Genomic DNA, 26646 nt, shown 5'->3' with positions numbered 1-26646 from the left:
TCGAAGTCCTGGTGGCAATTATGCCCACTGACCCGATGGCAAATCAAATGCCGTAATATGCCACCTTCTGTTCCCTTCTAGAGAAAAAGAAAATTTATGTACAACGTCCTGTCGCCCCCAAGATGACCACTGGCTGCCATTCGTTGGTAAGGAGTATCTCTAGACTTTGCAGATACGAGAAATTTTGTCGTACAATAGCAACACGCCAATCTCAACGCAGAGAATCTCCCTTTGTTCGTCGTCTAGGACCTGGTCATCTGCGTTGTTAAACAAAGCCTCACCCTTTGAGGGTACATTTTCCATTGTGTCTTGTAAGAGATGCTAAGAGCCAATAAACGTCAATTTCCTGATCTCGCGCTTAAAATTGAATCAGGTGAGCTAAAGCCTCTTTAATCCTTCAGACCCTATCCTCTCTAATAGGGGCAAATCTCTTGTGGGAAGATTCTATACGAGGCGCCGAGTTCACACGAAATTATACTAGGTGCTTAGCAAATACCATTATAAAAGGCACCACTTGCGCTTCTTGTGTCCTGTCATTCCATTGCATTTCATCTTCGTTCCATTTCACTTCAATCACAACGTCTCGAATCACTTTGAAGCAGTGGCAGAAACACTTCTGACAAACGAACGGCGCAAATACAAATACGTTGTCAAAATGACTGAGAAAATGAGTTCCCAAGATTGCTTTCATGAAGGTGCCAGTGCTATCACCCTTAAATATCTAGTCGATACTGGTTTGCAACTTGGACTCTTAGACCAAAAGGGGGGTCCGTCACCGGCAACGGAGACACCAAAAAGATTCTCGGAAGCTCTCCAGCGGTTAATCTCGAGCGATGTCGACGCAAACGAGACGTACAATGATCATTCTCTGCTTATGCTCGCTGCACAGTTCGAAAATGTGTGGTGCTGTAACATCTTGCTGAGGAAAGGGGCAAATATAAACTGGAGAGATCAGCATGGAGAGTCAGCCCTGTTCAAGGCCGCAGCCAACAGAAACGTCGAAACAGTACGATTTTTGTTGGATAGTGGGGCGAGTGTCAGTGGAAGAGGATGGAAGGGAAGATCTATGATACAATTATCTCTTCCCTCTCCTATAGCCTTGCTGTCGGTAATGCAGCGCGTACCCGAACCACATGCAGATTCATATGACGACGACGGGCAGGCTCCGATACACTACGCCACCATGAATTCTGAGCTCCATGCCATCGAGACACTCGCAAAATATGGTGCAAATGTTGATCTTTTGCCGTCGAAAGGGCCTGATATCACGCCACTCATGGCGGCCGTGGGTCAGGGAAAGTTCGATGTTGCTGAGTGTCTTCTCAACCTCGGCGCTGAAGTAAATTACCAAAATAACCTAAAGAAAACAGCTCTGCATACTGCCAGAACAACAGGAATGATCAGATTACTCCTTAAACACGGTGGTGATGTTAAAATGGCTGATAAAGATGGGGACACAGCTCTTCATTGCCTGGCCCAGACGCCTTTGCCCAGCGGAGATGATGTCCGAAGGCTACTTAATGCTGGTGCAGATATAAACGCCAAGAATAGGTTCGGCTATACACCACTTATGCGTGCTATAATTGCAAAAAACCTTTCCCTAGTCGGCCATTTGCTCTCTAAGGGTGCTGATCCGAACATTGCCGACATTTCGTCTATATCACCACTCCAATGCGCATGTGAGATAGGAAATGCAAAGATCGTGAAGCGGCTCTACGAATCTGAAGCATTGACGGACCTTGCCATCGACGATGGCTATGGGGGCCTCCTGCATGCTGCCTGCACCAGCCCGGCTGGCGACGATGCCGTGCGTGAAGTGATTCAGTACCTCATGGAAGTTGTCAAAGTGGATGTGAACCAACTTTATGAGTTGCACGGGACGATTGACGGGACTGCCGTTCATTTTGCCTGTTTTCGGGGTAGCTCACAGATTTTGAAGTTACTCATCGAGAAATACCACGCAAAATATGAATTATCCAATGACGCAGGCCACTTGCCAATTCATCTGGCAACCATCGGACGGTCCGACTGCTTCCAGCACTTGTTCAACCTCGGGTGCGATATTCATGCCACTGATAAGACGGGTCGCAACCTCCTACACTGGGCAGCACAAAACGGCAACACTGAAGCCGTCAGTCTGATACTCTCTCAACCTGACGTAGACATCGATGCAGCTGATAATGATGGCTGGACCGCTCTATGCTGGGCAGCTCGCGATAAACGTGCTATTAAATTCAATTCTTTTCGTCGTGCAGCTCAGGTAGAAATCATTGAGCTCCTCCTCCAAAAAGGAGCCAGCAAGTCTGTGAGAGTTCATGGCGATAAAAATGAGATGTGGAAACCACTGGACATTGCCATCTTTTCCGATTCTATGGGTAGAGTTAAAGAACTGCTCATGGATCAGCCCGTTGCCGAGGAGGAAGTGGGAGACAGCGAAGAGAAAAAGGGCCATCTACATCTTGGAGCTTGTCGTGGCTGCCATTCGGTAAGCATCTAACCGTTCTCAAAAAGTTCGATTCAAAATCTCTAACAGAAAAAAAAACTTTAGGATCTTCTTGGTGCAGTGTACTGGTGCTCAACCTGCAAGAATTATAAGCTCTGTTTTAAATGTTACCGTCATCGGAAGGATATTCATACAACAGCTCATGAGTTTCAAGGCGGATTCAATCTACCAGGCAACTCGGATTAATATCAACAGCTGAGAGGACTATTGAATTAGGTCTCCATGGCTTTGCGCGGGTGAACAGGATATGAAGATTAGGGGGGACCCTCTAGACTCCTCATGTAACTTTCTACTGCTTGGACATCTATGGGTGGGAAATGTCGATTCTCGTGTTCTTATTATGGCCGTTATTCACAAAATATATCGAGCCTAATTATGTATTTCCCTTTCACTCAGAACAGATTGTTGCCTATTTAGCAGTGTAAGGAGCGAATGCGTGCGGTTTAATGTTTCATAAATACAATTTGCTTTCCATTCTGATTTCCTAGTCATTTCGTAAACCTCATTTGAAAGCCGCTCCTATCAAAGGCCGTGTTGTGTGTCTATGATTAATACTCAGGTTGTTCCAAAGTCTGGACTACATAATCCTATCTTCACTGGGAATAGCTCCTTATTTTTCGATTTCAAAACTACAGATGTATCTCCCCAAACATTTTACACACTATTTCACAGAATCTTTTCATCCTTTCCCCCCAATTCACCAAGAAGGGGTGCTACCATAGCAAGAAAGAAGATCCCAGCCAGACCATCGCTGGCCACTGCCCTCCGACCCGAACAACGTACTCTATTAAGGAAGTCGAACTCGCAGCTAAAATCACTCTGTTTGCTAAAACATTAATCCGTAAGGTAGAAACGATGTAAGAACTTATCTATGCTATGCGATTTTTGGGTGCTCTTGCATTAAGACTGATGACAGTCCAGCCGCGACAGGAAGTTGCATCTGAAGAGAGCGCAGACTTATAAACAATGAGAACTCGCTCTTTGACCCTCTTCGTCCTTTTCTCTCAATCTTCGTTAGTTTCTTCTCAACCACTCTGTATATTTACCCATACCTTTGTTGCTCTTCCGATCGGCTTCTTCGTGACACTTGGACAAGTCGACGACCCCTTCATGCCGACGCAACGAAATACCACTTGGACACATTTACCCTCAGCGCCTGCCTATGAAAAGAGTGGCAGCCCATCTCAGAATAACTCTCTAGGACGCTGGCTTCAGGAGCCGTCATCGGATCCTTGAAGATCTTCGTTGCGCTAGGAGGAGTTTCTCATCATTGACGGGCTTCAAGATAGGGACCCCTGAGATGATCCCCCGGAGTCCCAGTGAAGATAAAGCACAACCGAGGCATTGCACATAGCTTCCAGCAATGCTGTTGACGACCTATGTCATCCTTCTGAGGGATGAAAGGGGTGAGAGGGGGTCGGGTTCATGCTTTCTCTTCGGAGTTTCCTTGACGCCGCACCCTACCAGCCTACTCGTGACATTCGCGGGGGCTGACAAAGGAAAGAAAATCATATATATTTAGGTTCTCAGCAAGCTTTCCTACAACGGGTCCACATGAGCGCCTCGAGACATCCCAAAAACCAACGCACCATCGATCAGTGGCTCGGTTTCTAGGATTTTAGGTGGAAACCCCACTCTGAAAGCAGAAGTATGTGCTCTACATGAAGTCATGTATGAACTCTGTTACTAACTACATGCACAGATACGTAAATTGTTGGAAGGCCGCGGGCATCTCTGGTCTTCAGCGGCTTGAATTTGGTTTGGGAGAGGGGCTTCATGGCAAAGGAGCAGTATTTTTGTGTCATTCGTTTTTCCAATCTTCTTTTAGGGACATGGAATATACATGTGTGTAGCAGTGCAACTCTTTTTCAGTCTTAAATGCTTCACTCGATCTATCATGCGTGCATCAATCGATATCGCTTGGTGGATGCGGCAATGTGACCTGGCACGGCTCTCCACCAACAGCGTAAGACTTGAGTGTTTGCTATTCTATCAATACGACCCAAGGAGGAGGATTTCTACGTCTTAGAGGGACTCTCAAGAACGCTAGCTTCAAGAACCATTGTCAGATCCCATAGAGATCTTTTTGCGTTTGGAGTGATTCATAACTGACGAGTGTGTGTCACCCTGTTGCAAGAAACCCTCCGAGTCTCGGTGAAGAGAACAGGAAATCCCGAGTGTATGCCGCTGCTTCTAGGTTCTTTGCATTGGGGATTATAATAAGGGGCTTCGTCTCCATTTATATAAGTAGGTTCATATGCAGTCAATATGAACTTTAGGTAGGAGCAAGGAAGAAATACACTTTTTCAATTCCGACAAAGGGCCGATGTGGATGTGAATTAACGCGGCATCTGCTATCATAGTTTGTGGCTAACAAATGCCTCCATTACGCAGTTCCACTCTACTCAACCTCTTATGTTCTCTGATTACCATTTTATTATGTCAAAATACTCAATATGAAAATGGCTGTACCCTGGAGTTCGAAGATACATGTACATGTACATTGGTACAAGCACGGCTTATCGCCTATCAGCGAAATCCCAAAATGGCAAAAGATGGGTCTAGCGCCAGGCTATTTTCGATGTCACTGCTCTCACTCTCACTCACTCTTCCAACCACAATCGCCTTTGTTGTTCTATTCTTTCCCACTTTCAACCTTCACCGAGACGTCATGAACAGCGTTCCAGACAAGGGCGAAAAGCTCATGATGGATCCCATCGAGTTCTGGAGCAGCCAAATGGCCCCCAAAAGGCCCTCCAGCTCCGCCTCGCAACGGCTGTCCAACCGCTCTGGCAGCAGGGATCGCGACGACCCCCTGCTCACAGCGCCTCCTGCTCAGTTCAGGGCTGCCGAAAAGAATGAGCCGCGACAGTCGCGAATTGCCATAGTCCTGCAGGCGCCGGCCCATATGAGCAAATCCTCGTGGTCGCAAGCCGAGAGCGAAAGTGGGAGTGGAAACATGGCAGCAACAGGATCACAGCGGGCTGCTCCTAGCTTAGCTTCACGCGCAAAGAAGGAAACGCCAGTACCTATCCCGCAACCCTTTATTAGGGCATCAACGCCGACAACGGCGGCAAAACCAGTTCAGACGCCAGTGCCTTTGCCAAAACCATTAGTTAGAACAGCAACACCAGCAGCTATACCGGTGGCAACATCGGTGGCAGCTCCTACACCAGTACCTCTTCCCAAACAGCTGATAAGAACACCAACGCCTGCAACCGCAACTGCATCATCAACTACAACTTCAGTGCCAGCTCCAGCCTCTCAGCCTAGTGCCGGTCGTGGACGACCCAAAGGTTGGAAACCCGGCATGTCTTACGCTTCACTACGAGGCCCTGTTCCAGAAAAGCCTGCCAAAGAGAGAACAGGGAGACCTGGTCGGCCATCTAAACCAAAGCCTATCCCAGTGGGTATTCCAAAGCGCCGCGGAAGACCGCCCAAGGCTCCATCCCCTCTACCCTGGCAAGTCTACCGGTCCCTGCCAACCCCGTTTACTGCATTTTTATGTGAATGGAGCGGTTGCAAGGCCGAGCTTCACAACCTGGATACGCTACGACGCCATGTCTCCGTAGTTCATTGCCGGAAAGCGCCGCTCGTGTGCCATTGGGGGAAATGTGCACAAAGCACTTCACCTAATCAGTTCCCCGATGCGACGTCTCTTCGCGCACATGTGGAGAAGAAGCATCTCATACCGTTCAGCTGGCATACAGGTGATGGACCGCAGAATTACGGTGCCCCTAATCAACGACCGAAAGATGAAGAGATTCCAGATTATCTCAAAGACGCTCAAGGCAATCAAGTAACACCGTCTATACGCGATCAAGAAGTGGAGGACTTCGCCACCTGGAAGCACAATCGCGAGAAGTTAAAAGATCTGCTGATCCGATTGAATGAGAATCTGCCAAGCGAGGAATCAGATTCTCCTGTTTATGAAGATTGAAAAGGAAGAGCGAGAAGCCTCTCCAAATATGATTCAAGTATATAGGCCTATGTAGTAGAGCGAAGAAGTAAAAAAAAACACTTAATAATTGGGTAGGATGTTGAATCCTTACCCTCACGCCACACTTCACTTGCGCATTCGGATCGGGTGCAAAGATGCAAGATGCTCATTGCATCTTCAGATCAAATGCATGCAGTAAAGAAGTAGGCAAAGAAAGAAACAGAGTGCGCAGGTGCATGAAGTTGCTCCTTGACGCGATATTGGAGAGAGATGCTGTGTCGATGTCACACTGACGCCTCAAAACCCCCATCTCATCACGAGTAGCTACTTGACTGGATACTGGACCATCTCAGTAGCGTGGCTGCAGCAATAACAGGCAAGACACTGACAAGCTCGCCCAAGCCGGCGTATTCAGGGGGGATCCTTGCGTTGACAAACGCCCCCGCGGCGAGCAGGATGGCAAACAGGTTATACACAAAGCTCCAGCCAAAGTTGAAGACGATTCTTCGCATCGCCTTTCGGCTGACTGCAATGACAGTGAGGATGCCGGCAAGGTTAGGACGCATAAGGACAACATCGGCTGCCGATTTGGCAACATCGGTGCCCTCTTCGTTCATATGAACACCAATGGTAGCCTGGGCGAGGGCAACTGCATCGTTGGTTCCATCGCCACAGAAGATGACGACAGGCTTCTTGGATTTGTCGACCTTGTTGGTTTGATCAGAGGAGATGGGACGTTGGAGAAGGTTCTGGATATATGCTTGTTTGTCAGCAGGGGTGCAGCGGGAACGAACATTGGCCTCGTCAATGTTTAACCGGGCGGCAACAGATTTCACAGCACCATCGTCATCTCCTGAAATGATGTGGACTGTTATACCACGATCGAGCAGAGTTTGAACCGTAGAAGTAGCATCGGGTCGAATCGAATCTTGGAGGCCAAAAACTGCAGCAACTGAACCGTCGATCGTGAAGCCAAAAACTGTGTACCCATGCAAGAGCATTGACTGTAGAACTGGACTGGACTCGAGATGAAGCCAGCGAGAGTTACCTCCCTGGAGAGTCAATCCAGATCCCTCTGCAATGCCTTCAACGCCTTTCCCCGTCAAAGCTTTTGCATTTAATACCGACACAGGTAGTGTGCCCTGATTTTTTAGATGCAATGTCATTGCAGCAGACACCGGATGCTTGATGCTATCAACAAGGCCAAGGAGGAGAGACTTTGTAGTACTCTGGCCGCCATCGGCATACCATTCCTGGGCCACTGTCAACTTGCCTTCTGTAATGGTACCAGTCTTGTCAAAGACAACGTGTGACGTCTTATAAGCAACTTCGAGGCCTTCTGCGGATTTGAACACAACGCCCCGTTCGGCGGCTACGCCGCTAGCAATGACGACAACCATTGGCACTGCTAGGCCAATGGCACAAGGGCAGGACACTATCAGAACTGTGATCGCATAGGTGATTGCCTGGATCGTAGCCTCGCTTCCAGAGAGGCTGCGTATCTTGATCCCAATGGCGACCCAGATACAGAAGACAGCAATCGTCATAACGACTACAGTGGGTACGAAATAGCTTGCAACACGATCGGCTATTGCTTGAATCCGTGGCTTTGATAACTTTGCTTCATCCACCATACCAGCGATAGTACTGATAGTATTATCGCCAGGAAGTCGCGTCAACCGAATGTAGAGCGTACCCGAGCCATTGAGAGATCCGGCGATTACTGGGGATGCAGTATGCTTCGCGACCGGCATCGACTCTCCAGTCATCATAGATTCGTCTACGTCGGAATTGCCAGATATCACCGTGCCATCTGTTGGAATCCTAGAATCAGGAACAACTTTGAACACGTCTCCATACTGAAGGAGGCGGGCATCAACCTCCTTTTCTCCTTCGTCAGTCACAATGAGGGCTGTGGTATTCTGAAGAGATCGAATTGAGATGGATTCCACAGCTTTTTGGCGAGCCATGGCAGCCACCCATCGGCCCACCATGATGAGTGTCACTAGGAGAGTGCTGGTCTCGAAAAACTGACCAGTCGATAGGGGCTGACCAGAAGCCAAGTAACCAAACGAGACAACAGAAAAGATGTAAGCTGCGCTAGTACTTAGAACGATGAGAAGGTCCATTTCAATGACCCTCGAAAAGACGAGGGCTTTGAGTGCCTTTGGATAGAATGGACCAGCGACTATGAATTGGACGAGCGTTGCTAAAGCCAATGATGCCGAATTGTATTCCAGGTCGTGCTTGGGGAGAGGAGCCCAAGCCATAACCAGAACCGGAACGGTGAGACAGGCAGAGAATAGTGTCATGTAGCCAATATGACGAACATGCTTACTGCCGGCCTCGAGAGTTGGATCGAGGCGAGATGCCGCCAGCTGGATTGGAACGTCACCCCAGCCGCGCTCAATCAAATGTCTTGCACCAATAATCTCGGCGTTAAAACTAACATTGACAGTTTTGTTATCAACGACTTTTACATCAGTAACTCCGTCAGGCCAGGGCTGATTGACAAAGGCAGCTGCATCACCATCGCAAACGATGATATCAAGGTTAGAGCCTTGATTGGTGATTCTTTCGCACTTGAACTCAGTGGTTCTTTCAAGATGCTTCGTCACCTCGGCCACAGAGATAGAGCCAACTAGGTCAAACTCAGCGCGAGCAAGCACTAAGCTGGTCTTTAAATTTTTGACCGATGGAAGAGTACCAAGACTTCGGACCAGCTTTGTCTCGCATCCGGTACAGGTCATACCCGAAATACTCAGGACCACATGTTCCTTCTCGTGGTTGGGAGATAGGCTCTTTTCAACATCAGCATCATGAGCTGTGTTGGTAACGATGTTGGTAACGATTTCCGTCGATGTTTTGACGGACGGACCTGGTCGCGTCTCAGCGCAGCAAGAGTCGGCACAAGATTCTGCGACGCTCGGGGCCTTTGGCTTAGATAGAGCGTTCCGGATATCCTTGCGTTTCTCGCTCAAGTTGGCTGGCTTCTTTGTAGAGCAACAGCTCGTACCAGCCCCCTCTCCGGCACAGCACGAGTCAATAGAGCTGCGCGAACGGAGTGATGGTGTCTGTCTTGGACGGCTTCGCACGCTCCCTGAGGTCGAGCGGCGTTTAATATTACAACAAGTATCTTGCCCCAGGGCGATAAGGGCACGACATATGCATCCAAGAGCCTCAAGTTTCTCCATGTACATATCTCGGATCTTGCGAGAGTGGCCGTCACATGGCTTGCCGTTTTTGCCGCGACTGCAGTACGAAGTTGGCTTATTATTAGTGCTTAGACCTGCGGGTTAACATGGTTAGAAATATGCACGGGGTTTTAGCAAACTGTTGAGTGGCTTACCAGACAGAGAACCTTCGCATTCACGCAGCGCAAGGCGATCCAGGCAGGTTTGGTCACAACATGGAGAGACTTTGCCTTCGCAGCAGGGTGGTGCTTTCATAATTTCGGGGCATGGTGTGTCTACCTTGGAACAGCAACCCTTGCTGCAATTGGACTGGGAGATTTGGGGAGCGCAACAGTCATCCTCGGGCTCGACCTCTTGATCCTTGCTCTTGTCATCTTGCAGCTCTTCCATCGATCCGCCGCAGCATGTGTCCTGGCACGGGTTGTCGTCTTTCTGGATCAATTTGTTGCACTCGGTAGCAGCGATATCAAGACTGTTATCTGGCACAGCACCAACGCAGCCGGGATCCTCCTGTTTTGGAGGCTGAGCAGAGCAGCAATCTTGCTCTGGCAGTGCCTCAGAGGGCGGCCCACAGCAGCTGGAGCCGCAAGCCATGATGGAGATTCGGTAAGTTTGTGTTTGTAGACTCTAGATGATGTTGGATTGGAGTTCAATGGAAAGACACGTCAATGTCGATGTATGCCAAGCGTGCACGGTAGCCCAAAATGGGCGACTACGGATGAGAGATGACCCCTCCCGAAGGCCCCCGAATACAGACGGGAGACATACTGCCTAGAATCTTGCTCACTTCTGTAAGAGCAGCTGCTACATACATAAAAAAAAAATCAACTCTGCATATTGATCAACAAGCCATTCAATGCTATAATATCAAGACCATGGATGGTGTATAGCATTTGATGCTCATGCTATAGTACCTATATATAAACTGGAGAGAGACCAATTGATGGCTGAGCCTAATGAGGAAATGTGCCCACTTAACTATAAATAAAACTATAGTACCGCGATTCAGTCAGTTCTTTTCGCAAATGACGTCTTGCCTTTCACCTACACTGTTTGTAGAATCATTCAAGTATCAAAGTTCGATGTATTAGATATTGCACAGCAATTCTTGCTTTGTTTACCATGTCCAATCTCTTGCCTCATACCATTAGGATGGAATGGTTGGCATTACAAATGCCGGGCGAGAGTGCTACCCTACTGCCTGTGCAGGTGAAGATGTGCATACCTCAGCCCAATTTGTTCATAGAACTAGGGTTCATCCCATCTATTTAGTGTCGATGATTACACGTACCGAAAGAACTCTTCCATGTTACCGCATGTACATTCTAAAACTCCAATTTCGGATATAGCTCTCGGGTTTTAAGAACATTCTAGGGGACACCAGATACCAAGATGGGCAACTGGCTGTTACAGCTCCTTGACGGCATCCAATGCCCACCACCGAGCTTCCGGCCATGCAAAAAGGGCGCGCGGCTGTGGCGCTGCAAGGAAACAATTACAATGACGGGAATCACGGCGCCTCGTTCAAGCCGATCAGCATCAGCGGAGCTTATGGAGCTTCACGACCCACCCTTTTCCGCCTTGTCGGGCTTGAAACAATCGGAGAATGGAGAATAGAGGAGCATCGTGCCTTTTTTTTTGGATTTTTTTTTCTCCCTTTCTCTCTTTGCCGTTCCTTGTTTCCAGCACTGATGGGATGATTACATCATAGCATGAACAGCTGCACTCCGTGTTTTAGCGCGAAACAAATTCCGATGTTCAAGCTGGTGGAGATTTGGGCCTCATCACGTTGAATTGGCCATGTTGATGGACAGCAAGGCAAGGGTGCTCGGCGACATTCTGGAGGGACGGACAGGCATCACGTCACGCATTGGGCTCGTATGACAGAGAGAGTCGTCGCCGGTTTCCGAACATACCGACCGAACGGCAAATGGATGGCGTTGCATTGCATTGCATTGCAGTACGAGGACAGCACAGCTCAGCTCAGCTCAGCACAGTATAGCATAGCATAGCATAGCATAGCATCAATAGCATAGCATAGCAGAGGAGAGGCGATTCCGCGCGCCGAGGCAGTGTCTCGGATGCCAGGAAATGAACGAGTGAAAGCTGGCTCGGCTGGCAAGCTGGGTGCTTTTGATTTTGAGACTGCATGGACTAATGCAGCCCTAGCCTCAACTCAGGCACATCAGGTAGTGGTACGAGCGCAGTCATCGCATCAGCCCTTTCCGGATGCACATCACGACGGATTCCGGTGGAGACACGGGCGCTGCTGCGGATAATAGAAACATGGATGTCGTGAATTCTGCCTCATTGGCCTGGTTTGTAAGCCGCTTGATCTGTTAGGCTGGAGCGCGTCTCACTGGTTGACTGGGAAGGGAAAATGCAGAGAGGAGAGGAGAGGAGAGGTGGTCTACTCCGCAGCGCAACAAGTACCTGTACCTACCTCGTCGGCAAAGGTACCGGTACGAGCACCAGGCGCAGGCGCAGGCACAGGCACTGCAGCAGTGGAGGGGGAGGCATGACGACGACCAGACCAGCTGCTCCAGCAGTTCATTTCAGCGCCGCAACACGAAAGCGAATGCGCGCGCGCGGCATGGCGTCAGAGCAAGACAGGTTCCGGTACACTCCGGAATGTGCAGCCAGATATGCTGCATTATAAATTGCATTCTGCACTCTGACAAGCCAAGTCGCCCCGTATCGTATCGCAATCCCGAATACCAGGTTTAGAAAAATCGAGCATCAGGTGGCTGTGTGCCTGTGCCTGTGCTTACGAGTGGGCAGAGAAGCGCTGTGAATGTTCGATGTTGATTGATGCGCCATCGCCTTCATGACTCGCTGTGCGGTACATGCACCAGCAGCCTGAAAAAGTTCAAGATGTTGTGGCCTAGTCCGCTACGGGGCTAACGTATGCCCGCTAGTTGGCACTCCCCAACGCCCCCTGAACGCCTCGTCCTAACCGCTGTGGTCCCCCGTAACTCAATTGTGCTGGCTGTAACAGCATGGACTGGCCCCCCCCGATCTGGGACGCAAGTACCTGTACCTGCCCGCGCCTCCACAAATCTCGCCCAGTGATAAGCACGCAGTGCCAGTGACGCTGATGCCTGAGGCAACGTGGCTTGCCGTGAGCGGACCGACCCACCAGATTTGTCTCAACTCGCGGTACCTCGTCCAGCCGCTTTGACTGTTGGCACAACATCGACCTTCGTCCAACCAAACCAAACGCCGCCACAACTCGGGCCTCTTTTCTCGCCATCCGCTGAAAAAGAGCTCTGCCGTCCAGCGCCTGCTTCCACGTCTGCTGTGCGAACCATGGCCGCAGTTGCTTGAGCGAAACCCCCGTCAGCGTCACCCGAACATTGATACCGTCAATCCACAGCCCGCTCCGCATCCACTCGTCGTATTCTCTTCTTCGTCTTCGTCATCGCCATCGTCTGAGTTTTCGTCTTCGACTCCGACTTGTTCTACGTCATCACATCTCTCACCTCATCATCTTCGTCGTCATCTGCACCTCCCAAAACCAACAATGCCATCCTCAAAGGTCGCCAACAGCTCTGCAGGGGGCCAGGTGAGCAATCGCCTGCGCAACTTCTTCCGCATGAACAGCAGCGCGAGCAGCATTGGCGAAAAGGAAAGGGCCAGCAACTCGCTTAGCATTAACGGGCCCACAAGCAACGGCAGCGGCAGCGGCAGCGACTCGCACTCAACCAAAACATCTCGACACACCAAGCTCTTCAACAGCACCGTCGGCCGTCTGAGGTCACATACCGTCGCCAGCGAGAGCAACAAGCTAGAAGAGGCAATGAGCCCTACGGCGCTTGCCAACCCCTACTTTGCTCACCAAGGACAGCCCGGCCTGCGCCATCACAACGAAGGCTCTGTGCCACCAAGCCCTCCCGATACGCCAACCTTGAAGGTGTCGGGCCCAGATGGCACAGAAGCCGAACAGGCTACGAGCGAAACTAAGGAAGAGCTGGCCCGCAGGTTAAGGAGGGTTGCCAGTGCACCCAATGCTCAGGGACTGTTTGCGAGTTCTGGAAACAAGGGCGACCGCCCCGGCACCGCTGAACTCGGCAAAGACCCCTTGATCCAAAACTCCCAATCAGGGTCACTCGGCCTCATCGACGGCGGCAAGGCCGATGCACCACAGCATTTGCACAGCGAAGACACCCTGGGCGCTCTGCCTCCTCCGCAGACTCCTTTGGCTTTCCGCAGGACATACAGTTCCAACTCGATCAAGGTCCGCGATGTCGAAGTTGGCCCTTCCAGCTTCGACAAGATTAAGCTGATTGGCAAGGGTGATGTGGGTAAAGTCTATCTGGTCAGGGAGAAGAAGAGCAACAGGCTCTATGCTATGAAAGGTAAAATGCGAGCCTCAATATAGAGATCCTCCCCAGTTGCTAATTCGGCCTATAGTCTTGAGCAAGAAGGAGATGATTAAGCGAAACAAGATTAAGCGCGCCCTCGCTGAACAGGAAATTCTCGCGACAAGCAACCACCCCTTCATCGTCACTCTATACCACTCGTTCCAATCAGAAGATCATCTTTATCTATGCATGGAATATTGCAGCGGAGGAGAGTTTTTCAGAGCACTCCAAACTCGCCCTGGCAAGTGCATTCCGGAAGACGACGCCCGCTTCTATGCCGCCGAGGTCACGGCCGCTTTGGAGTACCTTCATCTCATGGGTTTCATCTACCGAGATTTGAAGCCTGAGAGTACGTGTCCCCTGATAAGAAAAGAGAGAGAAAGAAGCAGCGCAGCTGACTAACGCGTTTGTTTAGACATTCTGCTTCACCAATCCGGCCACATCATGTTGTCGGATTTCGATTTGTCAAAGCAGTCTGGCCCGGGTGGCAAGCCGACGATGATCGTTGGCAAGAACGGAGCTAGGACGGATTCTTTGCCCACGATTGACACGCGATCATGTATTGCCGACTTCAGAACAAATTCGTTTGTCGGCACTGAAGAGTACATCGCCCCGGAAGTTATCAAGGGTAGCGGCCACACGAGTGCGGTAGACTGGTGGACTTTGGGCATTCTCATCTATGAGATGCTCTACGGAACCACACCTTTCAAGGGCAAGAACCGAAATGCCACTTTCGCCAACATCCTGCGCGAGGATATTCCCTTCCCTGACCACACTGGGGCGCCACAAATCTCCAAGTATGCCTCTCTTGCCCAATTTCGATTCATTTGCTGTAGGAATTGTTGCTGACAAATCTCATTCTAGCCTCTGCAAATCGCTCATCAGGAAACTGTTGATCAAGGACGAGAACCGCAGGTTAGGCGCCCGCGCTGGTGCCTCTGATATCAAAGCCCACCCCTTCTTCCGAACGACTCAGTGGGCTCTGATTCGCCATATGAAGCCGCCCATTGTCCCTAACCAGGGCCGTGGAATTGATACCATCAACTTTAGGAACGTCAAGGAGAGCGAAAGCGTTGACATCAGCGGGGCCAGGGCAATCAATGCCGTTGGTGTTCCCCTGGATAGCGGACTAGCAACCCCTGGCAATGAGGCTGCAGACCCGTTCCTCGAGTTCAACAGCGTCACGCTCCACCACGATGACGATGTGCAATTCCACGACGTAAATTATGGTTATGCTTCATCACCCTCATCCCGCAGCTGAGATGGCCCTTTGAAACCTGGGGTTTTCGACGTCGAACCAATTACCTTTCTTCTCTCCACGAGGCTCCGGCCTAAGTTTTGATATCACGCGTGCACACGGCTAGGGTTATGGGGATTGTGTTAAGATTACGACATTTGAGTCTTTTATTCAAGCGACCAAGTTTTTGCGTTTTTGGAGTTGATGCCTGCATGGAATATCCCGTCATTCGCTCATTTTGCTTTGCAGCAGGCAAGCTAGCAGATACAAACTCATAGCGGATTCCGTACGATGCCCCCTCAAAGTTGTCGTTTAGGATTATTGTTGAAGAAAAGTCTGTCCAGCATCGTTGCAAGTCTGTCCACTTGAATTCGGCGTCTTATTTGGTTTTTTGGCGTTTCATGGGAGTTGTTCTGGCGCCGGGAAGGGCATGTCATGTAAACTGTCGACAGTCTATGAAGATACGTTTGATCTACCAATAGAACAAGGATATTCTGACGAGTCTGAGCGTGTCACTATGTGATTGTTTTTCTTTGCATTCGGGTTGTTTTGTTTGGGGATTTTATTCAGAATAGTGTCCAAGGGGCCAATAATATTAACTTTGAGATGCAATTCAGCAACCGGTTTCTACTACCTCTACCTCTTTGAGATACAATGACTTGGACAATTCAAGCCATATACTAACAGGAACGACCAATGTATTGCAACAGAAACTTTACTTTTGGATCAACCTTCCGAGACGTTGATCAATGCCCGTTGCTTGAGAACTACCTACCCAAGACTTTAGATTTGTTTGTATACACACCAGAATCTTTCCCCCCAAATACTTTGTCTGGCTTCTCATTCCACCAATATTATCCGTAGTCTTTTTGAAGCAATCAAAATAGCAAGCAGCTGAACGTCACATTCTTCCTTTATCACTTACAAAGACAGTATACCTTTTCCAAAACCAAACCGCTGCATCTCGAAATCGCCATGCCGCTATTCAGCGAGCTCGCAAACCGTCGAGCGCGTCTCCTCCACATCATGTGCCGTTGCGACCGCCAAATCATCAACATCACCAACATGCAGGCCCTTCGCGCGCACCTCGAGCTGGAGTCGGCCTCGCCCTACCCCAAGACCATGGTGCTGCCCGGGTGGATAGACGTGCCGACATGGCAGACTCTCTTCAACCTTGGCGGCCCTGACTGGGGGTTCTACAACGACCACTTGCGCGGGCATCCGTGCAGGGCGTATCAACACCGGGCGAGGGTGGTCGGCCGCTGGATATTCCCGCAGTTTGTACCTCGCGAGAGCCAGTGCACCGAGACCAAGTACAGCTGCGCCCACGGCAACGTCGTGCTGCTCTCCGTCTCGCTCTGGAACATGACGATGCCCATCCTCCTCGTCGGGCGGCCGGACTTCACAGCCCCCCCGCCGCCGTTCGAACACATAACCATGGAGGACGAGATTTTGCAGATCCCCGCCAAGCGAGGGCTGACGCTCGAGGCGTACATCAACTTGCTGGTGTACCATCGATGGGAGACTTTCATCTCTGCGTTGCGGCCCGGCGACATGACACAAGACATGGTCTTTGCCGTCGCCAGGGCGCTGGAGAACAATTACGATCAGGCGGGACAACTGGGTTTCTGTACCAAGGGGGCCTACTTTGCTGATACCGGGGCGTGGAATGATATGATTAGCAGGCTGCAGCGGCGGTGGGATGTCGTTGGGTCTGAAGTTGGGCAGAATGGACAAGCCGGGCCAGATGGACAACCCAGGGAAAACGGAGCGGTTAAGGAAGATGGCACGGTCGTGGCGAATGGAACGGCAAGGCCAGATGAAAGGATTAGGGTAAATGGAACGGCAAGGCTAAATGGAACAATCAGACCAAATGGAACGGTTGAGCCAGATGATATGATCATGGCAAATGGAACGGCCTTGCCAGGTGAAACGACCAGGCTAAACGGAGCGGTTCAGCTAAATGGAGCAACCAGGCCAGATGAGACGATCATGGCGAATGGAGCGGCAAGGCCATATGAACCGATCAGGGTAAACGGAACAGCAAGGCCAAATGGATCGATTGGACCAAATGGAGCGATCAGGCCAGGCGAAGCGAGCACGGCAAATGGACTGTATGAGATGGACATAAAAATCCTGACGGCTGAAGAAATCAGGGGATTGGAAGAAGCAGAAGAGTACCACGGAGAGGACGACTATGACGACGAAACGGTGTCAGCCGACGAAGAGGAGTTGGACGAAGCTCCCAGAATGGCTGGAGAAATATTGATGGATATCGAAGTCGTGCCAATGGAGGGAATCCGCGCGAATGGACATGCCAACTCAGATAGAGAAGCCGGGCCAGTCGAAGAAGTTGGAGCAGATGAAGGGCGCAGGATACGTGGGTAAGGCATCTCGGGCAGCACGAGAGAGAGAGAGAGAGAGAGAGAGAGAGAATCTGGAGCAGCTTTTTCTCAACTCTGAGCGTCTTTAGCGATGGACTACCTGGTTGATATGGACTGAATCATCTTTGTATGCAGTAGCGTTATCTTCACGAGAGCAAAGCGATGAGACTCACAGTGTTTGGCATAGTGATATTCTGTGAGGCGTGTGTGACGGAATCATGTCCGGTTTCATTGTATCTTCCTCCTTTTTTCTTCTCACACTAATATCATACAGTCGTGTCCGTACCCCCGTCCGTCCTACCCTCCAGGGTGTAATGTTCCCATTGCGTGACAAAATAGTATGAAAACCCGGTTCCTTGGTACACGCATTGATATGCTAAATAAAATGCCTCCGTGAATATCATGTGGTGATGATCGAAACGTTGCCCATCTCTTCTTTTATGACATCATCTCGCCCGCATTCCCATCCTTCTTCCTCCGCGCAGACGGCCCAATCTTCTCCTGTCCGCCCATCCACGGCCGCAGGCACTCGGGGATAGTCACGGTGCCTTCTTCTTCGTCCCACCCGTTTTCCAGCAGCGCGGCCAGCACCCTCGGCACCGCCAGCGCGGTTCCGTTGGCCGTCCAGGGGAAGCTCAGCTTGCCGCTGCTCGTCTTGAGCCGCGTCGCGAGGCGCCTCGTCTGGTAGTCTGTGCACAAGCTTGCAGACGTGACCTCGCCCCATCCTCCGCTGTGGTGCTCCCGGCTCGGGAACCAAGCCTCCATGTCGATCTTGCGGGTGGCCGAGGCGCCTAGATCGGTGGACGGCATGGAGAGCACGCGGCAGTAGAGGCCCAGGGACGAGAGGATCTCGGTCTGCATGTCGAGCATCTCGTCAAAGACCTCACGGGCCTCGAACTCGTCGGGGCTCGTCCACGCAAACATCTCGACCTTGGAGAACTCGTGGACGCGGTACAGGCCCTTTGTCTCGGCGCCGCGAGCGCCGGCCTCGGCACGGTAGCATCGTGATACGGCGACTCGCTTCAAGGGTAGATCTACGGCGTCGATGGTGGACATGGCCTTCATGCCAGCGAGAGGGATCTCAGAGGTGCCGGCAAGACACATTTCGGGCACACCACGGTCAGCGTCTGCTTGGGACTGGGCAATTGCGTAGACCTGCTGCTCGCCACTCTGGTCTCGGGGCTGAAAGCCGCACGCAGCACCGATATGGCTGTATACCATGCTAGGAGGCGATACCTGTGTCCATCCGTGCTTGGTAGCAACGGTGAGAGCATATTGGATGAGAGCCTGCTCGAGCTGTGCTGCCTCACCGAGCAGGTAGTACCACCCCCAGCCAGACGCCGTCGCCGCCCCGGCAAAGTCGAGAATACCCAATTCGGCGCCAATGTGAACATGCGACCTCCAGAGCTGCTCCGGTCCTTGCTCGAAGCTTGGCGGCTCATTGATGTAGCTCAAAACCTCGGCTTCATCCCCCTTAGGCGTGTCGGCACTGGTGAGGTTGGGAATCTCCAGCGCCAGCTCCTCCATCTGCGCAACCGCATCGGCCTCCTTCTTTTCAATCACCACCAGCTCGCTCTTGAGCGCCCGAGCCTCCTCCTGGACCTTCTCCCGGCTCATCTCCTTCACATCCTTCAGGTCCTCATCGTCGGTGCTCGTCGCCGAATTCGCCAGCTCCTTTCTCAGCAAGTTGGACCTCTCCCTCAACGCACGGCCATCCTTCTGCAGCTGCTGCCACTCAGCATGCAGCTGCCCGATCCTGGCAGGGTGAGACGCCTGGCGCTTGTAATTGCGCTCCAGACATGTGTGCTCATAGAGCTCCGGGTTTTGCCGAATGTGCTTGATGTCAATGATGGGCTTTGGCGCGGACGAGGGACGCTTGACGTCTGAGAAGCTCCGCGCATAGAGAATTCGGGCTTGTAGCCGCCATTGAGGGCAGCGCAAGCGGGACAGAGACGTGGTCATGGCGGATATTGACGAGGCATGGTTATGATGTCAAGCCGAAAGCTATTTGCAGCTCCATCTCATGATGGTGGTGTGGTGGACGGGAGCTCTGCCATATGCGATTAAGCGGGATATCACAGTGCGAGCTTTCAGTATATCTACACTGTCTTTAGTCACTACCTACCAAGGTACCCATCAATTCAGATCATGCAAGCATTTATGGATGGTTCAGTATTACTCGCCAAGGGTTGTTTCACACAATCACATTGTTAGGCTGACGCTGTTTGCAGTTCGCCTTGTATGCTTAAATTTACCGTAAGAACTTTAATCACCACAGCACAAGAAGCAGGATTCACCGTTATAAGTATTTATAAGGATATTTATTTCATCATTGACACCGGCTGGTGTCATCGCTGTTTCATCGACACTTCAAGCCAACAGCTTTGTGCATACAGCATCTATATCCCCCTCCCCCAAAGTAAGACATTATTCATATTATATATAACGCTTCCAAATCCAATACTTTAAATAAAACGCCATGCTTGCACAGCTGCCGTCGCCCACATTTTAAATGGAATGGTATCAACCCAAAGTAAGACCCCCAATCCGGAGAGATGAAAAGAACATGCCAGAAAAGACGAAATATCAAGCCCCCTCACAGCTGCTTCACACGTTCTCAGCGGGACCACCAGCCTCGCTATTCTTCGTCGGGGCATTGGCCAATGCTGCATTGTGTTCCTCCTCCTTCTCTCCGCTCTCGTCGGCGCTTGAATCAGCTGGTTCGTCGGCAGGAGCAGAAAAGACGGGAGCGATCTTGCTCTTTGATCTAATCTTGGCACCATAGAAGTAGAAAGCAAAGGGAATGGGAGCAAGCGCGAGCGCAACGCAACCCAGCAAGGTGGAAGCCCACTGGATGTGCATGCCGAGGAACATTTGACGGCCAAAGAGCGGGAAAGCAGCTCCAAAGAGAGATCTCATAAAAGTGTTGCCAGCAAGAGCCGAGGCGGCGAACATGAGGTATGCATCGACAATGTAATTGAGGGCCTGAAGGAAAATCGACATGAGACCAAAGCCGGTGAGGATACCGCTGACAGCTGGAGCCGCCCAGGGAATGCTCTCCTTGTATCCAGTCCTGACATGTTGTTAGTTGATTGCTTGAACAGAGTATGAGGGGTGACTTTAGATGAGCAAACTTACCATCCAAACCAAAAGATACCGCCAGCAAAAGCAACGCCACCAACCATCATGTTGGGCAATCGCCACTCGGGAATGGGGATGCCATGGTTGGCCTCGAGCTTGCGGTTATACCATGGGACTTGGAGAATGATAGTCAGCGTCGCAAGAAGCTCGCCAATGATCAGTCCAAAGAAGGTCAGGCCGGATTGACCAAGGTTGAACCCATGGACACCGACGAAAACCAGCGGGTACGCAGTAAAGAAAAGGTAGAGCAGCCCATAGATAAAGCTCATGTAAATAGACAGAAGCAGGATGATTGGCTCCGTAAACAGGAGTCGCAAGGGACGGGAAAAGTTCTTGCTGACAAGCTCGCCAAAATCGATTTCGATTTCCTCCTGTTTGGCGTGGATGCCCCAGTTCTTGGTGCGGCGTCGCAGTTCTGAAGCCTTGCCAACGAGAATAACTGGCGGGTACGATTCGCTGAGGAAAAACAGGTCAAGAATGAAGGCGGCGAATCCCATAATGGCAGCGAGATATTCGGTCCAGCGCCATCCCAGATATGATTCGACAATGAAGCCACCGATGAAAGGCGCCAGCATGGGACCGGTAAAGACAGTCATAGAGAAGATGGCAATTGCCGTTCCTCGAGTCCTGTTGTCAAACATATCGGAGAAGACAGCGGCAACGACAGCCAAGGGACAGGCGCCAAAGAAACCGGCGAAGAATCGGCAGATGAGAACGGTCTGAATGTCCTTTGCGGTGGCGGTTGCAATGGTGAAGAGGGAGAAGCCAAAGATGGAGACGACAATGGGCAGACGGCGGCCCTGAAGTTCGGATAGGGGAGCCCAGAGACTGGGACCAAAGGCGAAACCCAACACATATAAGGATGTGCCTAGAATGCCAACCTCGAGGCCAACGTCAAACTTTGCCGCGACGGCGCTCGTTGCAGACGAAAAGATGGATGATGTAAAGGTAGATGTGACGGTGGTATAAGCCAGCATGGCAGATGTCAAGAGCTTCTTTCGAAGGGGCCAATTCTGGGCATGTAGGGGGTCGCTAGGTCCGTCAAACTCGACGACGTACTCCTCCTGCGCTGGCAATTGAGGGGGGAATGGCTTGCCACCGCCAAACGCTGGCATTGGCTTTCGAGAAGCCCTACTCTCGGTACGAATTGAGCCTCCAACAGTGTTAACATGCTGGCTTCGCTGAGTAGCAATTCGACTCAAGGCGGTGGGGTGGCGCTCCAGATCGTTCTGTGTAGATACGCGGCTCATGTTCCGGCGGAAGATGCTGCCTTGGTCCGAAGACGCAGACGAGGCTGAGGATGCCGTGATGACGCGCTCTATTTCGTTGCTTGCCCGGCGTTGATAGCGCTCGGGGGACGCATCGCGCTCTGCGTCCATGATGTGTCGATCGGCGGGATTCATGGTGTCCCGATGATGTGCAATTCGCTTCCCAATGGATGGCTGTCGCAACTACAAGAAGCAGTTACAAGGAAAGGGGGACTAGGAAAAAGGATGCAGCCTGTGATATGTACAGAGTATCGATGGACCGAAAAGAATGTCTGTCCAAGGGCCGAGAGAGGAGAGAAGAGAGGGACGCAAGAGCTAGAAGGGCAAGGGCCGAAAAAGCTTGTCGCAGGGACGGCAGTTGTGCGATAGGTGGAAAGCCTTCAGGCTGGTCTACGGTACTCTTGATCGGGAACTAGCAAGAACGAGATGTCATGTACTTGCGACTCGGCCGGCCTAGTACAGCCGAGTATTACCGGAATAGGACAAGGCGGCCGGGGGGCTAGTACAAGCAGGGGATAGTCTGCGAGCTGGCGGGGCGGTCTATTAGGTAAGGTAGACACGATGATGTAGTGCTACGAGGGAAGTCGTATGAGGCTGCGGGAGGAAGAGAAGAGAAAAGGGTAATGTAGTAATCGGTCGTTTACTTCGTAAATGTCGAGTGATATAGGAGTCGTCGTCGGCGGCGGGTGTCGCTTGTTCCAATGCTAACCGTTGTCTGGAAGGGGAATGTAGGAAACGCGGGTGATGAGCACACCAAGCCTATTGCATCAACGAACTAACTAGCAGGGCGACACAAAGGATCTCAGCGACAGACAGCGCGGAAAGGGATGGCGGATAAATGGAAATGGCCAATGCATGTAAGACAGGCGGCGCACCGCTCGTCTTTATGGCTGCGACTCGACACCGCAGAAACGTCACTAATTGCTACCGTCGACATTTGGCTTATAGCTACTACTAGTTGATTACGGACCATGTTCCGCGATTCACAAGCAGGTTCGCCCCGATGTTACCCAGCCGTCGATGGGGCCGGCTTTGAAATCTCTGCGCTCCCTAACAGGCCTCCCCTATTTTTTCGTCTTGTCTCCAGCTGGACCTGCGGCAAACCTGCTTGGACGGGACAGAGCCCACACAATGGAGCCAGCTAAAATCCGAGTGCTTGCAAGATAGGGCTCGAGCTAGGGTCTTCACTGCCGTGCGCATCCCGGATGTCTGGCCTGGCTCCACCGCCTGTCGAAACACATGGCATATCTACGGAGCAGAACGAATCGTGGTCTAGGCTCGGTAGCCAGCCGTGGACAATTGATGCCCGATTGCATGTTTTGAATCATCTCCCCTGTTCTTCAGGTCGTTGCCAAGCAGCCTTGCTCCACAGCATGTCCAGCTGCGTCCCCTTTGTCATTTCGGTCTGCTGGAGATGGAGTTGAGTAAACATACTCATATACGGAGTACGAGTAATACAAGCTGCCTCCTCGGCACGGAGACAGCGGCCAAGCGCACAGCGGGCGTTGCAAATCGATCATCGTATTACATGCACATGTACATAGTATGATCGCATTGATACCCACCGTTAGCGCGTCCAGCAGAATTTCAAATACAGCAACATAGCCTCTCGGGCTGCTCCCCATGGAGCCTCCGTCCGAAGGTTTTCTTCTATCCGACGTGCTGCCCCGGCCGGTATCGCCTCTGTGCTGACCGTTGCTGTGCAATGACGTAATTTCTCAGTCGGTCCAGCACCAATTTTTTTTTTCTGCCGGGAGCGAAAGGCCGAAGAGCGACTCCAGCTATCGGACCTAACACGTACAGTAGCGGGCTAGCGAACCAGATTGAGCACAACCGGGTTGGTAAGCGGCTGTTATCGGAACAGAGTCTGTTTCTTTCCAGGGGTGTTAGGATCTGTTTGGGCTGACCCCGGGGAAAAATTTGTAACCCCATCAAAAAAAGAAAAAAAGAAAAAAGAAACATGAACAACTGCTGCATGGAAATCTCTAGTAAATTCCAGGACCTGCCGTTCCCCTGGCGGCGCGGCCATGATTTATGCGCCGGCTGGGTCGTGCCCTGATTGGCTGGTGGACCGGCCGGGGCGGAGAATATCGTATAAAGTCCGTCGCCGAGGATTTATCGCCTCGTTGCCTCCACGGAGCCAATCCCGTTACTTACATGCGTGGCCTTGTCGCATTCCCAGGAATAGAGTCATAATATGAGCATAGATGTTCTGAACCGGCAACACTAGCTCCCGTTCTCCCTTATCAAATCTCTGTGCACGAACGATCGAACCGTGCACAGCGATTGGAGTTGTAGCGATGCTTACCTTAGCGAGCTTAGGTACGCAACGATCCATGCTTACCTACTGCAGTACAAGCATCGGGCTTTTGAATCTTGATGCGGGATGTCTTTAACAATGACTTTGCATTCCCAGAATGGTAACTTGAAATTGGTAATCGATGCTAAGAGGCTACGTTTCTACCTATTCAGAGCACAAGTCCTATAACCAAGACTCAGAAGAACGTGAGGCGCCATTGGTCTCTGGAATGAGAGAAATCCTACAGCGCAGCCACGCTTTTCTCTATAATGGCTTGCTTCCAATCTTCAGTCGCTCTCCGTAACCACCGTGTGACGCGGCCTATAGTCTACAGCAAGTATCAATAAACAATAGTTGATTTCGCTTAACGAATCGATTACTGCACACAATGATCCAGCTTCGTAGGCAATGATCCAGTTTCCGCGCGTCGCCTTGGGGGCTGATGACCGGATCCTTCGCAGGCACTAAAAAGTCCGGCTGAGTGGCTGTAGCTGGGAAAAAGTGACACGAGCAAAAGTCTAAACGGAGAGTATGCAACTCGAGTTTCACGGGTCGGATTTTTCCAAATGAATACAAAAGGCTTCCGGGTGTCTAGTTTTGAGGACAGATGAATCAGTAAACAATCACAACAATTCTACTCCTCACAGTTCTCTTGTCTTCATCAGCATCTCATTGATAAGCTCCACTGCAGCTCATTTACACCACAGCCATTAACAACTACTCCGCATAAGCTTCCATTCAATATGCAAAATCTAAAGATTGCCATCATTGGAGCTGGGCCAGCTGGTAAATTCACCCATATACATACAAAGCACCTTCACTGCCCTGACACCGGTGACTAACACTCGAAACAGGCTGCACGCTCGCCCGACTTCTTCACCTTGGGGGCATTCAAGCCACCATATTCGAAGGCGAGGCCTCTGCCAATGTTCGCTCCCAAGGCGGAACCCTGGACTTGCACACCACTTCCGGTCTGGCAGCCGTTAAAGAAGCTGGCTTATGGGACATTTTTCTGTCTCATGCGCGGTACGACGGCCAATACATGGCCATTGCCGACAAGGACCTTCACTATTACATCGTCCGAGGTGCCGACACTGAATCAAATGTCGCTTTCGGCGAACGTCCAGAGATTGATCGCGTGAAGCTTAGAGAAATCTTGCTCGACTCCCTCCCCGAGGGCACCGTGAAATGGGGGCATCGCCTGCAGAAGGTCGAGGGCAGCACTTTGACCTTTACCAATGGAACCACCGCCAGTTTCGACCTTGTTATCGGCGCTGATGGTGCTTTTAGCAAAGTTCGTTTGTCTATTGCGCCAGAGCTACAGCCGGAATACACAAGAGTGGCAATGCACGACATCTCCATCCCTGATGCTGAAAAGACTGCCCCTGAGATTTACAAAATCGTCAACCGTGGAAGTATTTTTGCTAGTGCGGACGGTCAACGGTTTACTCTTCAGCAAATGGGCGACGGCAGCATTTCTATGGGATTTAGTTTCGTGCGCGAGGATCCAGACTGGATGAAGCCTGAAAAGTGTGGCTACGATTCCGAAAACCTCATCGAAGTGAAGAAGGCATTGACGAAAGAGTTGGAGCATTGGGGCCCTCAATTTCATCAGGCTCTAGAAGCTGCTCAAGGGCGAACAACGGCCAGGTCTCTGTGGCGGCTGCCCATTGGACAAAAGTGGCAGCACAAGTCTGGTGTCACTCTCATTGGTGATGCAGCACATTTGATGACGCCTCATGCCGGTGAAGGAGTCAACCAAGCTCTCGAAGATGCCATGATACTTGCTCGAGTGATCCTCAAGGCTCAGAGCACCGAAGAGCTCGACGAACAGATCCGCGGATTCGAGTCCGACATGATAGCTCGTGTCGAAACGATTCAGCAACTGGCTTGGGACCGCTGTCAGGGCTTGATGTTCTCCGAGGGTGTGCCAAAGACTCTTGTTGACAAGGTGATGCAGCATCGGAAGAAGCAACTGGCACAGGGTAAGACCGCAGAGGAGCTCAAGGCAATGGATGAAGCCATGGCCAAGGCCAAGGCAGAAGCTGATGCTATGAACCGAACCTAATTCCAGGGTTATGATCTTATCTCCACCGGCTGGATGTTTTGTAGTTGGATCCATGGATTTTGTTTCATCCTTTTTGACCTTTGAAAGGCCATATACGATGGCGTGTTTAATATTTACTTTGACGTTGTATTCACGCCAGATTAAATGCCAGCGAGCGAGCAACATTGAGGTTGAATTTGGTCTGTTTTGTCACATGATATGTAACCCAATCAAATATTTTGATTAGTTCTATTTATTTCTCAAGAATA

General features: G+C 51.0%; 8 protein-coding genes across 8 annotated transcripts; 5 read left to right on the top strand and 3 right to left on the bottom strand.

The window, feature by feature from the left end:
* Nucleotides 1-655: 655 nt before the first annotated feature.
* Nucleotides 656-2497, top strand: TRIVIDRAFT_225292 (ankyrin repeat protein; the record flags this gene model as incomplete). Its single annotated transcript, XM_014097458.1, has 1 exon — nt 656-2497. One exon carries the CDS (start codon nt 656-658, stop codon nt 2495-2497), a length of 1842 nt encoding a protein of 613 aa, XP_013952933.1.
* A 3238-nt stretch (nt 2498-5735) lies between these two features.
* Nucleotides 5736-6443, top strand: TRIVIDRAFT_129239 (uncharacterized protein; the record flags this gene model as incomplete). The annotated part of the gene is made up of 1 exon (XM_014097457.2): nt 5736-6443. A coding segment is annotated over one exon (708 nt), but the record flags the coding sequence as incomplete, so codon positions are not given.
* A 314-nt stretch (nt 6444-6757) lies between these two features.
* On the bottom strand, nt 6758-9637 carry TRIVIDRAFT_44069 (uncharacterized protein; the record flags this gene model as incomplete). Its single annotated transcript, XM_014097456.1, has 1 exon — nt 6758-9637. The coding sequence occupies one exon, from the start codon at nt 9635-9637 to the stop codon at nt 6758-6760; it is 2880 nt and encodes a 959-aa protein (XP_013952931.1).
* Nucleotides 9638-13160: 3523 nt separating this feature from the next.
* NRC2 (uncharacterized protein) lies at nt 13161-15739 on the top strand (the record flags this gene model as incomplete). The annotated part of the gene is made up of 4 exons (XM_014097751.1): nt 13161-13995; nt 14051-14350; nt 14417-14798; nt 14887-15739. 4 exons carry the CDS (start codon nt 13161-13163, stop codon nt 15260-15262), a joined length of 1893 nt encoding a protein of 630 aa, XP_013953226.1.
* A 474-nt stretch (nt 15740-16213) lies between these two features.
* TRIVIDRAFT_66767 (uncharacterized protein) lies at nt 16214-17740 on the top strand (the record flags this gene model as incomplete). The annotated part of the gene is made up of 2 exons (XM_014097455.1): nt 16214-17618; nt 17712-17740. 2 exons carry the CDS (start codon nt 16214-16216, stop codon nt 17738-17740), a joined length of 1434 nt encoding a protein of 477 aa, XP_013952930.1.
* A 46-nt stretch (nt 17741-17786) lies between these two features.
* On the bottom strand, nt 17787-19584 carry TRIVIDRAFT_172396 (uncharacterized protein; the record flags this gene model as incomplete). Its single annotated transcript, XM_014097454.1, has 1 exon — nt 17787-19584. The coding sequence occupies one exon, from the start codon at nt 19582-19584 to the stop codon at nt 18061-18063; it is 1524 nt and encodes a 507-aa protein (XP_013952929.1).
* Nucleotides 19585-19929: 345 nt separating this feature from the next.
* Nucleotides 19930-22166, bottom strand: TRIVIDRAFT_76205 (uncharacterized protein; the record flags this gene model as incomplete). The annotated part of the gene is made up of 2 exons (XM_014097453.1): nt 19930-20695; nt 20761-22166. 2 exons carry the CDS (start codon nt 22164-22166, stop codon nt 20230-20232), a joined length of 1872 nt encoding a protein of 623 aa, XP_013952928.1.
* A 2907-nt stretch (nt 22167-25073) lies between these two features.
* TRIVIDRAFT_57595 (uncharacterized protein) lies at nt 25074-26398 on the top strand (the record flags this gene model as incomplete). The annotated part of the gene is made up of 2 exons (XM_014097452.1): nt 25074-25116; nt 25185-26398. 2 exons carry the CDS (start codon nt 25074-25076, stop codon nt 26396-26398), a joined length of 1257 nt encoding a protein of 418 aa, XP_013952927.1.
* Nucleotides 26399-26646: the final 248 nt, after the last annotated feature.

Source organism: Trichoderma virens (assembly GCF_000170995.1).
Source record: "Trichoderma virens Gv29-8 chromosome Unknown TRIVIscaffold_85, whole genome shotgun sequence".
In the NCBI taxonomy this organism is placed as follows: domain Eukaryota; kingdom Fungi; phylum Ascomycota; class Sordariomycetes; order Hypocreales; family Hypocreaceae; genus Trichoderma; species Trichoderma virens.
Note: the sequence above shows the minus strand (reverse complement) of the source record. Positions and strands in the feature narration are given on the sequence as shown.